General features: G+C 41.7%; 1 protein-coding gene across 1 annotated transcript in view; it reads right to left on the bottom strand.

Moving 5' to 3' along the window:
- LOC115781133 (potassium voltage-gated channel subfamily D member 2-like) overlaps positions 1–15,015 on the bottom strand; it is a 31,384-nt gene extending 16,369 nt beyond the window's left edge. Inside the window, exons 1-2 of the mRNA XM_030730570.1 lie at positions 14,839–15,015; positions 13,375–14,556 (exon numbers count right to left, since the gene is read on the bottom strand). Of these exons, the coding sequence (XP_030586430.1) occupies positions 13,375–14,486 (1,112 nt within the window). The 5' untranslated portion in view covers positions 14,487–14,556; positions 14,839–15,015. The remainder of the gene's footprint in view (positions 1–13,374; positions 14,557–14,838) is intronic.
- Between the last annotated feature and the right edge of the window lie 205 nt (positions 15,016–15,220).

The following is a 15,220-nucleotide window of genomic DNA, read 5'->3' as shown; positions in this document are numbered from 1 at the left end:
GTTCAAAGGGACACTTCAAAATCTCACAGTGAAAGTGAGGGGAATAGCGGAGGTTGGAATGAGACAGAAAGAGTGGCGAAGCGTAAAAATGTACTGAGCACTCTCTCAGAGAGTGTGGACAGCAGCCAGACCGGCGACAGCAGCGAGCCCAGATAACAGCAAGTACCAGGAAGCAGTGAGAACCTGTAGGGAAGTATTGGGAAGAGCTGCAGCTTTTCTAACAGCTGCAGACTGGCCCCCGGGGCAGAGTAGAGCTACTAGCTGCGGCCCTATCTACCATCGCCCCACCTGCACCACGCTACATCATGCACATGGGGACATCATTACTTTTTCCATTTCACTCCTCGAGACTTCTCCTGTCAAATCAAAAAAATGACATGAAAAGTAATAACTTGGGGCCATGGCAACAACAACAACACAAGCAAAAGGTCATTTTTGCCAGAGAAAATTGGTCTTGCATCCACACAATCTATCAGTCATCAACAGGTTTATTGTGATGTCTGCATTCACAGTAGGGGTGGCTAACGCCTGAATTAAACCGACCCAGGGCCAATGTGTACTTAATGACACAACTCCCATTATTTATAACTTCAGCATCTTTGCCAGCGCTGAGGACAGGCCTCCTGGTGAATAATGATGCTAAAACACGGAGGACAGGCAAAGTAAAGGCACAGCTTTGGCCCCCACCACAGACATCACATTCAAATGTACCGTTAACAAACGTGACTGAATGAAGGTTATTCATTTTAATCACACCACAGCACGCCCTTCCTTCTACTATCCCAGGGGGGTTGCTATATTTAAGCACTTTTTCATTCTTTCTCCTTTTTTTTTCTGTTCTTGGCTAATGGCAAGGCAATTGCTATGTGGGATGTCTGCCCTTGAAGAATCAGACAACAGAAGGAGACATTTGTACATATTGTAGATGTGGAACGAGCAAACTGTACCATATTCTTCTGCCTTCTTCTTTGACTGTGCCATGTTAAGAAATCATACCACTCCCTCGTCGGCCTTCATTTCTCTCTTTTTGTAATGTTTTCCCTCTGACATGCGCGATGTTGGTTTTGTACCTGTGCTGTAAGAATAGCTGTCTGTCCTGAGAGAGAGAGAGCAGGGACATTCATCTCCCATTTTTCCCACTTTCTAATTGGACTTCTCCATCTGTTGAGGTCCACAAATTGTCTTCTGGGGATGCTTTAGCTAAAACATCCTATCAAACACGCAAATACGTGAGGGACGCTCTTCTTGGAGCTCTGCCATACCAGGCACTGATAGAGTAGTGTGTGTGTGTGTGTGTGTGTGTGTGTGTGTGTGTGTGTGTGTGTGTGTGTGTGTGTGTGTGTACCTGTATGATGTATGATCAGAAGTCCAGCAGCATACTGCCTGGAGATAAGTAGATATACTGGATGCGCTAAACTCTGATTGGAAGCTGGCAGAGTTGGCTTCTTGGGAAATTAATCTATCTGCTACACTGCAGATTTGTCAGTAGCAAGTGACATACTTTAATAAGAATTATTTCACAAGATGACAATGTGGATGGGTGCCTGAAAAACAGTGTCGGTAGTATCGACTGTTTGTCACATATGCATCTAATAAATGTTTAGCCTCTGCGGTCCCAGAAGAGGTTGAGCAAACAGAATCTAAATCTGAAGAATGGGCAAACTTTTTTGGATTCTTTTCCAATTCTCACTTGGAGCTGTTAATGATATGGGAAATTGTGTTCCTCGTGCTTGCCACTCTTTACATCCCATTGACTGGGAGTTGAATACTCAGGAGCGAGCAGTGGAACGTGTGACAGTGTATTTGTGGTGATGATTACAGCCCATTAACTTTGATGGATGCCATTTCATAGAAAAGACGATGGGAGTTGGAACAACAACAGCGCAGCTTGTTTTCTGTCTCTGACATGCGTGCACAAACATCTTGGGGAAGTACACTGCAGTGAAATCCATGCAAAATTGAGTTTGGGATCAAAATGAGACCACATTTCCTTTGGAGGTTATTGAATGTCACATTTGACAGTTTGATGCTGGATCGGTTTACCTGGGAGCTCAGGCAAGATTGCCCTGTGACCTCCAGAAGACAGCAAGGACCAGAGAGTCTAGCATTACCACATATTTCACCAGATGATACATTGCTAATTAAAATACTTTGTGTGCCATGTGTAGGAAGCATATAAGAGCGATGTGCAATTAAATGAGGCTGAACTGGTTCTAAAAGTGATTGCAGTGTCTGACTTTATTACGGTTAACTATCTATGCAGCTTTTTCCCCCTCTGCACTTTGCCTTTTGGCCTTAGTCAGAATGAGATACATTCCATTTGTCTGTGTTGGTTGTGTAAAGATAAGAAAGTGTATGCCAGAAATCTAACTCTTAAGCTCCTTCATAGGGATTACAGACAATTGGCTAAGGGGAAAATACAAATAATCATCAACTGTTTACGGTTCCCCCACTAATACCTTTGGAAAAAATAAAATAAAAAAAAAGATTAAAATCCCCACATGAAAATGGAGTCTTTAAGCAACTGAGATACTGCTGGGTAGGACACCTGCAACAAGATTCACAGGCAGGAAATCCTCTGGATGAGAGCTGAACCCACACTCCAGAAACACCTAGACAAACAGAGCCATATACAGTAGCTACCATCTCTCCCCTTCCAAATAAAGCTTTCAATTATTGTTGTTTTTACATAAAAAAACTCCAACCAGCCAGACATCCGAAGGCATTGAGAAGATAGGATTGGGATTTGTCCCTTTTTTTGGATTTGGACCTTTAATATGTCTACCTTGTTTGACCTTATTAGTTTTTTTGCCTAACTTGCCCTCTGAGGCATGTAATCACTAAGAAAGGGGCTTAAACTGTAGGCTAAGAATTCCCCCCAGTGATTAAGAAGTACTCTGGTCTTTACACAGAAATATTTTGTATCAACTACATGTTCAGAGGTCCTTTCAGAGATCTGCATAATTATATCTATTATATAGAAATTATATATGAAATTGTGGATCTCTTTTGCATTGTGTCGGCCTAATCCGCTGTGCATACATGCCTCTAACCAACAGTGTTTGCTCTGAGTCAGTGTCCAAATGTCATTAAATTGATATGTCCAACTGAGAGATTGGTTATGCATGTATAGAGCTCATATTAACTGGGCAAAAATCAGTTTTTGGCAGACAACAATCTCTTTCACCTCCACTTTTTTCAGAAGTCGATGAAGTTGTTCTGTGCTGTAACTGAGCCTACCCACAGTAGGTGTCATGAGTGACACATTATCAGGGGAACACAGACATCCCGCATGAATACTTTGAATAGAGCTCAGCAGAATGATTTAGTAAAATGTGAATTAATCAAGAAGATAGCCAGAGCAAATACAGAAGAATACATTTCTCTAACGAGATATCTTTTAACACTGATGTCAAAACAATCTCTGATAAAGCAATCAAATGTGAAACTCCTTCAGTGTGATATTTGAGAAAACGATGAGGTTTTAACATATTTTTAGAATAGTTATATATCAGGGAAAAAACGTAACAGTGTAATTTAACTGCAAAAATATGAAAACTTGTACAGTGATGCAAGCACCTTTGTGAGGCTGTATTTAAACATAATGTTGCTTTGAACAAACTGCCTACATGCTCAAACTGCCAATACTAATGCTGGTGTTAAGTAATGTCACTTCTTTACTGTAACATGTAAGGACACTAATGTTTGGGCATTGCAGGTATTTTGCAGGTAAAGCAGAGGGCAAATACATTTTTGACCTTCTAATGAGGTTAGATGAAATTGGCTCTGAGTTTGTGAATTTCTGTGTAAGATTTCAGAGAAATCTCTCCCTGCATGCGCAAGAAAAGAAAAACAGGGATGTGCCACCTCTGCAACCCACAAGTACAGTCATAGCCAAAGGTTTTGGCACAAAGACTGTTTTTCGTGCACTTTGCCGCTTCAGTTTTTATTTTACTTTCTATTTTTTTCACATTTCTATGATATACTGAAGATCACAAGGATTTCAGAAGTTTCAAAATCTTTTAATGGCAAATAAATGAAAATGTAGTTTTGGTAGTGGTGCCACTGCCAAAGCTTTTTGGCCATGACTGTAATTGATGCACTTCTCTGCACTGTAAGTGATTCGTTATTGTGTTCAATAAACAGTTTAAATGTCCTTGGTTGAGTTGGACTGTGCTCATGGTATTGTGACCTAGATAAAAATCGGTAATCATGGCAGAAGCAACGTCATTTCAAAGCCAAATTCCAAACTTTTCATTGCAACTGTAGATGTGTAGATGTGGTGGACTGACTTACAGATCAGCTTTGCCATTCATGAAGGCACGCCAGTAAACTGGCTTAAACAACTTCTGCTGCTAGCTGTTTATACAGAAACCTGAAAGAAAATACTATGCTTTATCACAGTAGGATAGTAAATTATGCTCAGAAACACACAAGAGACCGACGCAGATATGTGCTGCTTTCTACCAGTCGTGCAACTGCTCTGAATTTACAGCGGGTGGGTACAATAGAGCCATCATCACCGGTTCCCTCTGTGAAGATTTAATGCTCAGTTCTTGAGAGTGTGACAGTAAAGTGTTGATTTAACACTGCGGTCTTTTCTTTAAGACTATAGTTTGTGGTAATTTAATTGTATCACAGTGTTACGTGTGACTGAAATTTATTGATGGGATGAAACAACACCTTTCTGATATTACCAAAAAAAAAAAAAAAGGAACAACAACAGCAACAATATAATCATACAATAAAACAACATAATATTCTCAAGTGAGGCTATTGTGTAGGATTAGATTATACTGAATTTATTTATTTTGTCCACCACCACTATCTCATCAAAATGTTGTAATAATAATAATGAAATATTTACGTCATTTATCTTTATAATTTTTGCGCATGCATTAGCTCAGCAGAAGCTCTGAACCTGACATAAAGTGATGGCACTGCAGAATCACAGCCTGATATGTCATCAATCCATGTGGGAGGGAGATGGCTACAGAAACAGAAAATACTGAAGATTTGATGATGATACTGTACATGAGAAATTAGTTTGAGGTGAGAGGGAAAAATATAGCCCCAGAGAAAATATAGTCCTGTTTAGTTTCAGTTTGACCAAATGGCCTACATTAGGTGATATATTTAGCTATTTATAGTAGCTGGGGCAGGCAGGAAACAGCTGCCATGTGTCAGGGTGACAGGCTGACATCCCTCATCTCAGCAGGACCTCCCTGCCAGGCAGACAGGAGGAAGCTCTTTATACCTAAACTGAAATGGGACATAGCCTCTTATCATTCATGCTGCATACAGAAACTAATAATCTACGGTGCCTGTGGCAAAGACTCAACAATGAAACTGGGTTAACAGTGGCCAGCACGGGCAGCTTGATTCAAAGCCAGACTTGTGAGCTTTACGGAGCTCTATTTTCTTTTTACAGAGAACGCTGTGGATTTTATTCAAGTGGGATCAGTATTGATCACGCGGCATTTTTATTGTGGCGTCTTTGCGGTGTAAACTGGCACAAGATTCTTCAGCTCTGATGAAATAATGTGTTGATTCACAAGTACTGAAAGAAGGTTTCAGGCTGACAAACGGGCAGAATCAATATTCATGACTTTGCTTGAGTCTGCTCGTGTACAAGTATTATGAATGGCTGTAAACAACGTTTCAATTAATGTGCTAGCATCAAAGTTTTATTGTTTTCTCTAAAACATATGAAAAGCCATGCTTTATGTTTGTCTCAGGAACATGAAAGTCTATATTGATTTCAACGCTCCTGCGAGATGGGTGGCATTAACTAGTGTTAGTATAACATACTGTTGTACAATGAAAATCTGTCACGGTGACATGAATGCATGTTATGTATGCTTTTAAAAGCAGGTAATTTAAAAACCAGGGTATGTGTCAAGGTTACATGATTTTCTCATTTCAGCCTAGTTAATGTTTTGCTGAGAGGCTTTAAAATCTGCGCAGCTTTCTTTTTCAAAATTTATCTGCAGTGAAATCCTATCACTTTTCAAATGAAGTGTCAGAGAAGCACGAGCTACTTTGAATTCTTTTGTTTCTGTTTCATTCACACAACAGAGTGATTGTTGCTGTTAGCTATAATCTCTGAATCTCTGCTGATCGCAGATGTTGGCTTGTTAGCTGAGGGGTATTTCTGATAAAGAGACAAATGTCAGGGGAAGGGAGATTCACACTCTGGCATTAGAAAAGCTGGCACCATTTCAAGATATTATGTTTGCTGTGCTGTCCCGTGTGCTTGAGAGAAATGCTGGGTGCAAAGAGCAACACATCTCTCTCAAACTCCTCACAGTGACAGGTGAGCCTCCCAGCATCATCTGCGCAACTTTTCCGCTCTTTGCTTGCACTGCGAGGTTGGATGCTTGAGGTCAAGAAGGGTGTAAAGGCTGGTTTGGACTTGGAAAACAAATATAATGAATGCTAGTTCTATGTTTATCATAGTGACGGGTTCATCTAAAATTTAAAAAAAGCGACAGTTTCTCCCTCAAACTACTCCCATATTGCATGCCCATATGGGAGTGTTCACAAAGGCACAATGAGCATTAAAAATGTTATAGCTCACTATGAAAACAAACACAGCTTGTGCTTTGTATGCTAATTAGTTCGAGAGTTACACAAAGGTAATAAGTGCAAGGGCATCGGCTGGCATATGTAAAACTCAACAGTTTATTATCAGTGACTTTTTTTCATGATGTTATTGTGACCATGTGGCTCATACCAATTAATTCCTTTGTTGTTTCAGCACCATATTGAGCTGATAATTAGTTTGTTGACCTCATGGTGAAACCCACGCCATGAAATTTTAAACAAGTGGTATTCACTATTTTTCTCCAAGGAAACTTTTAGTAGCTGTAACTATTAAAAGGGTCTGTGCAATAAAGGGTCGGTGCAATATGTGAAAGTTTCATTGTAGCAAGTTTGGTTTGGTTGATGGACAAAAAAAAGAAATCACTTGAGTAGGATGGGATCAAGATTATGTTAAAATAAGCACTGAGCTGAGGTTAGACTCAAAATGATTGCAGCCATCTTTTTAAGCCTTAAATAAAAAAATAAACTGTTTCTACTCAGTAGTTGTTTGCTTTAACCAGCTCGTCTCAAGATTACTGATCAACAGGTTATATGTTTATTGGATTTAATGTTGTTCAATGGACAGACGTAGAAAACGAATGACTGCAGAACACAAACACAAGCAAATGGCATGAGGAAAATAATGCTGCAAAGAGACTGAACAGAATATGAAAATACAAAAAAAATTAAAGAAAGATTGCTAACGTTAAACCTCATCTTGAGTATCAATACTTAAATACAAAAAGAAAATGTCTCCTTAATGCATAGACCCCCTGTTTCTTTATTGTGTGCTTGCACATGGCAGCCACTTTGTTGGTCCATAAAAGTCACATCATTTTTTTTTTTTTTTTTGTTTACCATTAAATTGTCTTGCACGTTAACATGCATTTAGTTATTTTATTAATAAAAAACAGAAAATATAAATGAACAATATTGGAGATGGGGAAGGTGCTCAGAATTATATTAACCTCATAAATCATCACAAGTGGTCCTCTGCTACATACAATATATTACCTTTGCGAATATCACCACCTTTATAATGAAAGGCCCCTAACTGACATGGGTGATTCTGGCATTATAATAATAATGCATTACATACCCACTGTGTGTTCTGCTGAACACATTTTTTATTGATTTTGACTTGATAACTGAATTGATCTAATGCTAAGCTCAGTGTAAAGTATCATACGATTAAACCTAAGGATCTATTTGGAATACCTTGTACATATCAACAAAGTGATGAGGAGGCATTATGTGCTTCTGCATGGCAGCCAAACCATTTTCATCTGTATGTAAATGCTGAGTATGTAAATAAGCCATGCAGCACCGGAGAATGAGATAGCTGTTGGGCCTGGATTTATCATTTGCAAACTGTTTGATCCACTGATCTTGTGGCATAGATATATACATCCAATATCTTTTACAACATATCAGATTTCAAGATCACACACAATCACATAATAGGCAATATTTCCTCATTTCATTCATTCACTGCGGCTGGATCAAGGTTTCTGGGCCGTTAGATTGGATGGGAGTGGAACCAGGCAGAGCAAATGCTTTCTAACAACAATGGAATCTAGGTGATGTGTTTTTCTCACATATCTCCTTATTTCCTAATGCAATGATGCTGCATTCATTCGGTGCAACTTTAATCTTGTTCTGAGAAATTCCATTAATCTCGCACGTTGCTTGCAATACAAAGAAGAAGATAAAAATGCTGAGCAGTGGCAAAAACACTGATGCCATATTTTATATCCTCACACGGCGTTACCAAGGCCCGAGTGCAGAACATGCTAGTCTATTTCCCTGCTTAATGCAGCACATTTAAAGTGAATTAATGAAAATCCCCCGCGTGAAATGAGTGTTATTGGTGCTGCCTCGAAGATGGGCTGTCAAAGAAATCGAATCAAATGGGAGGACAGCCATTTTGTCCTTGCCATATAGATTATTTATCAATCTGACCATCCGCAGTGACGCATGCCTGCTTTTAGAGTCAGTTCACATACACAGTAACCTCACATCAACCTACCAGCTGGCCATAATCTGTTTTGCAGTTCAGGGTTGACTGACCACAAACACATTTTCTCTCAGACGCAGGATTTTTCAGTGAAATATATATAATTGAAAACTAATTTAACATCCAAGTAACCAAATAAAAACATCTGAACTTTCTACCTTTAAAAGGATATAAATGTGAGGTAGTAAATATGCAATGTGCGAATGGCCTTAAGATTTTAATCAATCATTCTACTCAAACCTTCAAAGCACCCTTTCTAAATCTCTGCCAGTGTGAAACAGTTTCATAAACAAAGAGGATAAAGAAAATGCAGGGACTTGCGTAGTTTCAATTTAGCAGATTTTTTTTTTTAATGGATTCCTCCTTTCACAATGATCTTAATCTCCTCTGAAGAAAGCTGCCTGTTACCCTCCCCTCGCTCTCACTCCTCCATTTTGCAGTCATTTGCATGGGCAGAAAGAAGCTCGTACAGAACACATTTCAGTGCCAGGTTCCTCTCATTAAGTCACCTGTCACTTCAGGACTATTATACCAGCCTCATATTAGCATCACCTCTCCTCCCCAATAAAGCACCTGGAGGGCCACTGTGAGCCTACAGGCTGATGGCAGCCTACACATTTCACATTAGCCACTTCTCTTTTACACAGCAATACATCACATCACTCAAAATGGATTGCTGATTTTCATAAATGTGCATAACATACACAATGGCAAGTGGTGTAATTTATTCTGCTGAACACAAAAATTACACCAATTGCGCTACATAATCAAACACACCAAATGTTCTCACTGACTGTCGTGCTCAGGAGGGGAAAAAAAAAAAAAGAGTGAAAATTCTCTGCATTGGCTGCCAGAGGCATGGTAACTTATCCAACCACATGAGGACTACATCATCAAGAATGCGTTTGTTATCTCTTGGGTACAGATACAGTAAAAGGCCCTCCAGATTGTTCCTGCACGTTTCAATTACGTTTGACATGTGGTGAAGGGTTCCGACTTCAAAAAGCTTTGCTCTGCACCACGCTAAACCATGAAGCTAATGCTTTGCATTGTAGTTTTTGATTGCCATGGGGCTGAGGTGTCAAAACTGGCAGACATAATAATGGTTATACTTTTGGTGGTTTATGGGCCCTACAGTGACCCTCATGTCTGTTAACCTTGCTTTCTCTGTCTTATAAATCCCATCCTGAGAGGTTTATAGGGCTCACTTGTCAAGCCGTTCCAGTTGTATTTGGTGGGTGGCGCTGCACCACAGACAAACGGCATGGTGATAAAGTCTGCGTTTCTTGAGTGACTAGAATGTATATGCATATTTGTTACACCACGGGACAATTTACATAGTAAATGTCACAACAAATTAGTAATTATAATGACCATTCCTCTCAGCATCTTGGCAGCAAAAGAATGTATTTAAATAAGGAATGGGAGTGAAAGCTCTGCGTGGGCTTGAGTCAGATGCGAAAACTTATCACGTCTATCAAAGGTAATGTTTGCCTGTGTCCAGAGGAACGTGTGTGTCTCTACGCCAGACTAAACCCTGTCCTCCCCACTCCTCTTCCCTTGTGGGTTGCGCTTGACTTCCACCGTTTTCACAGCTGCTCTCAGCAGTGCACTCCATTACACCTTAAATCACTTAAAAGATCTGAAGCACCAAAAACTCCCTCTGCAGCTAATTCACCCTGACCATGTGGATCATCTAGAGAAAATAAGAGCAAGAAAACACTGCAACATCTGATTCCAGCCTAATAAAGTGCAATGCCGCCTTAAATGAACAATATTAAATCAAGTCACTAAATTATATATCAGACTGTAGAACAGTTATCAAAGCTACAGCAAAGCTGCAGATAAAAATATCATATTTTACACCCAATTCTTAAAGTTCACAGCAGAAGCATTCTGACGGATGCAGATTCCTCTTTGTTGGATATCCGAAAGCAGCCACAGAGATTAGGCTCAATAAAGAAGGAGGGATAAGTGGGTCTTGTCCTGTGTTTGGTGGCACAGAGGAGTAGACACACAGAGGCATGACATGCAGCTGCACAGTGTTATTGATTCTCCGCTGGTCTCCAGGCACCCTTCCCTTTCATTCAGGCTGCCTGCCAAGTGCCTCTGAACAGGAGCCCCTGCTCTCCCAATGTCTGCACGTCTGCTTAAGCACAATCAATGGGCCATCAGCAGGGGAGAGAACGCACACCACAGTCTTTACTTCCACAGGGTGCAAGTGAGGGAAATTGAAAATATATGTAGTGGAAAGGCATCATGATACAGGCATAAAGCATCATTGACTATCAGAATGAAATCAAATGCTTTCAAAGGCTTCAAATGGAGGTTCCAGCCAGTAGCGCACCCGCTAGTCTTTAAAGAGCTTATTTTCCAGCGAATGAAAAGACAACCCCATTTATATGGGTCTAAATACCTGTTTGTCAGACATGGATCAATTTTTCTGCATGCTGAGCTCTGATACAAACCATCAGAATACCCCATTTCCCCTGATCAGATAAGCACCTGAAGGAGATTGGAGGAGAATACAGCAGATGCCTTTCTTACTCCACTGTATCAGTAGACATAACTCCGGTCTGTAGGCTTATATGAGATATGAAGACAATGATGGATCACGAGCAGGGGCTGACTTTGTCTTACACTGATGAGTATTCAGCCTCTCCACCAGTGGTCCACTATGCAGCATTCTGCACCACTGTAAAGCTTCGGTTCAGGTTACAAATCTGTCAGCCAGGCTGTCATGGATCACAATGGAGTGACAAAGATGTCCCCATTACCAAGGACATTTCAGTTTTGTTCTCTCGCAGCAAAACATCTTTTTCAAATCCATCTTGAGAAACACAAAGGGGACTCCGTGCTGAATGCAGCAATATCTTTGTTTCTCCCCAAAGATAAATAATGAACCCTCTTACACAACTCATCTTTCATCTGTGCTTTGAATCTAAATGGAAAGCATGGCCAATGCAGCATTGTGCATGAGGTGGCTGCTTCAATCACCACATCCAGCACATTACTAATTATGCTCTCATTGGTCATTTTGAGGGTGAGTGGTAGTTCGACTGATATTGAGTGAGCACAGAGGGAAGAGTTGTATGCCATTAAGAAGACAGAAAATCCACTAACTCAGTGTCACCCGCAGCATGAGTGCAGATAGAGGGAAATGTCATTGTTTAATTATATAACAATTACAATAATGATAATAATAACAAAATGTGTTGCCTGCAGAGCTGAAGGGTACTCAGGTGCTGAGTGGCTGCATCAATGCAGATGTGAAGGCAGACAAAAACAAGAGGGATTGGGGATTTTTTGGATCAGGTTGTTTGCATTGTGAAAATCCCTGTATCAGTTCAACCAAAAATAATACAGGAAGGAACACATTTGAAGTTAATATTCACAGGATTGTGCCTTACGTACCTCCAGCTTATAGACTCCTGCAGAAACACAGGCAAGCTCACACACACACACACACACACACACACACACACACACACACACACACACACACACACACACACACACACACACACACACACAAGTACACAGCCAGAGGGAATTTGTTTTCGCGATGTTTGGTTTGTGATGTTGTGACTTTGAAATTAAAACGCTGCGTTATTTCAACACGGCCTAATTTCTGTGTCATCAGCTAAGAGGAGGACTAACACTGGCTGAGCGGCTGTGCTTAACCTCGTACGTGCAGCAGCGAGTGCAGAAGCAACCGGTATATTTTTACGCGCACATCAGAAAAGGTGTGATTGTGCTTCCCCGTTCATTAGACTCCGCATTCTGTTTATTTATGTGAACAGATATCAGTTCAAACAAAACACGGCCAAATAGGCCCAGTGACAAAAGTTTTCAGCACCTTGGATAGCGCATCGTTACAGGAGGCTGCGCCCAAGGGAATAATGTTAATAATAATAACCCACACCGTGCAGCTGAGCGGCTGAGTGCGCTCATCAATACAAATTAATTTGATGTAATCGTCTTACCCGAGTTTAATTATTTTATGCTACATCAGCACATAGTGTAACCGACGGTGTTCGCGAGCATGAAATTAGCATTCAAATATTTACTGCACCTTGTTGAAACGAAGAGAGGGAAGCTGGGAGAGGGTGAATGAGAGGCAGAGAGGAGGCGGTGCAGGGAGAGGAAAGGTGCGTGTGTGTATGTGTGTCCTATACATTTTCTAAACTGCTTTGCCTTTAATTTAATCACCGCACGTGCCTCGTTTTGGCCTGTTAATGCGGTATGCGGGATCGTGGCTACCAGGGAGCTTTAGTTTGTTTGCTCCTATAGCTGTCCCATAAAAGCGGATTTTTTTAAGGCACTGCGGTAACCTTTAGAAAGGCATTCAATAACGACCCTTGAAAACTGGCAGGGATGGTGCCTTACCCTCAGAATGATAAGAGGTGCTTGTGAGGTGCAGGCTCGTTGATGGGGAGCGAATTGCGCACAGAAGCGCCTATAAAGCAGACCGTTCCTGCCCTCTGATTGGCTGAGCATAAACATGTCCAATAATGCACACCTGTGGCCGCGCCACAATTGCTTAAAATATTATTTATGCAAATGAGGATCTACCAGCAAATTGTAACTGTTCATTGAGAATATTGCTGCATAATAATTGATTAATTGGTGCTATTATTACAGCTGAGCAGTTGAGGGCTTGCTTTGTATTGTACGCGGACGATTTATTGAGGCAATAACAATGCCGAGGTGGTGAATTGCGGTGTGTCACAAGCGCTTTAAGGATTTTATGGACTTTTATAGCCACCTACCCCAGTGTTGTCATGGTGACAATGGTGTACCAAAAGGCTGCGGGGATACTGGTGAACTTGCTGCCTGTGGAGCCTTTCTCTGCATAAAACATAACCGTTGCAAAGATAATGATGGCCATGGTGAGCGAAAAGAGAAGGAAGCCCAGCTCGGATGCGCAGCTCTTCAAGGTGTAGCCCAAGATGCGCAGTCCAGCAGAGTGCCGGGAGAACTTGAAAATCCGAAAGACCCGGAAGACTCTGAGGGTGACGAAAGCACCGCTCACCTGGTCATTGTCGGTCATAACCAGGCCGATGTAGTAAGGCATGATGGCGACCACGTCAATGACGCTCATCACACTTTTCATAAACTTGTACCGGCTGGGTGCTGCGATTAATCGGAGGAGATACTCAACAGTAAAGATCATGACGCACGCAGTGTCTAAACAAAAGAAGGCCAAAGCGTAACGGTCTCCACAGGAAATTTCCTTTGACCTGTTGGGCAGAGTCCCACACGGAACCGTTTCCACCACGTTGGCCATCACTGATATGGCAATGAAGAACCCCGTGACATAATAGAAGACCAGAGCTAAGGTGCTGGTGTGAGGGTTTTCAAAAGCCCGCCACAGGTACTCCCGGAACGTCAGGTTGACTGGCGTGACGTCATTGTTCATGTCCATCTCCTCGTCATCTTGAAGCCTCTCTGCATTTTCGCGCCTTCGGTCTTTGTACTCCTCATAACAGCAGTCCCCGATGATCTCGGGAATAATACCAAAGAATGCGAGCTCCTCGTCGTAAGCAGATATGCATTCTTGGCGCGGATAGTGTAGTTTCCCCGTGCGGTAGAAATTGAGGATGTGTCTGAAGATGTCAGGGTCACGATCGAAAAAGTATTCGTTCGTCTCCTCGTGAAAAAAGAAGTCTCTCTCCGTGCTCCCCAGCAAAGTGTCCGGGTACCTCTCCAAAGTGGTTCGCCACGTTTGAAACTTGGTCCCACTCACGTTGAGGATGATGAGTCCGTCCTGGGCTTTCCTCTTTTCTTGAGGAGGCATGGGCATCGGGGTGCTCGCCACAGGCATCCATCCTATGGCCGCTGCTCGGGCGAAAGGAAGCCATGCCGCTACACCTGCTGCCATGCTGACCTATAGTTTTTAATACGACCCTGCTCCGGTTATCACAGTGCTATGGCTCGGAGATGAATTGCATCTGCAGGAAGAATAGATAGGGACAGTGATGGTTATAGGCTCCTGGAGCAGAATGTGATAAGAAAACGCACAACCCCATTTACTTTTACTGATACTGCGCATAACACTGTAGAGTATCACTCTCAAGCCTTATCCACAGTGTAACTGTTCAGTTATGGAAGCCTACTTTGCGGCAGAATCTGAATTAGATTTCGATCATCATCCATCAATGAAAACAGGCGTGTTTCTTCTTTTTCTTTCTCTCTGTCAGAGAAAATATAAGTAAGAGGGAAAAAACACCTACCTTAACCAAGGTTGCTCTTTAAACTGCATCCACGGCGAGTTCAATAAAATACCTGTCATAGAAAGAGAATACTTGCGATTCCGCCACCCATCTATTTGTCACTGCAGCCAGACGAGAGGAAAAACAGTACAATAACGTTGCATCAACAAGTTAAACAATTCAAGCGCCCGTGTCTCAACAGAGTGGTCATCTGCACAGGCGCGAGCCTTTCTTTTTCTCTCTTCTTAACATCCGCAAGGCTCATGTGCACAGTTTTTTCCTCCCGTTGCAGCTACTCCTCAATAAACTCCTGTTCCTCTCGTCGACTGCAAGACCATCCTCCCCCTTCCTCACCAACAAGCCCCGACTGTGGAGAGAAGAGAGAAAATCGTATGCAGAGAGA

Source organism: Archocentrus centrarchus, chromosome 6, assembly GCF_007364275.1.
Source record: "Archocentrus centrarchus isolate MPI-CPG fArcCen1 chromosome 6, fArcCen1, whole genome shotgun sequence".
Lineage (NCBI taxonomy): Eukaryota > Metazoa > Chordata > Actinopteri > Cichliformes > Cichlidae > Archocentrus > Archocentrus centrarchus.
The sequence above is the reverse complement of the archived record's forward strand: the minus strand, read 5'-3'. Positions and strand labels throughout refer to the sequence as shown.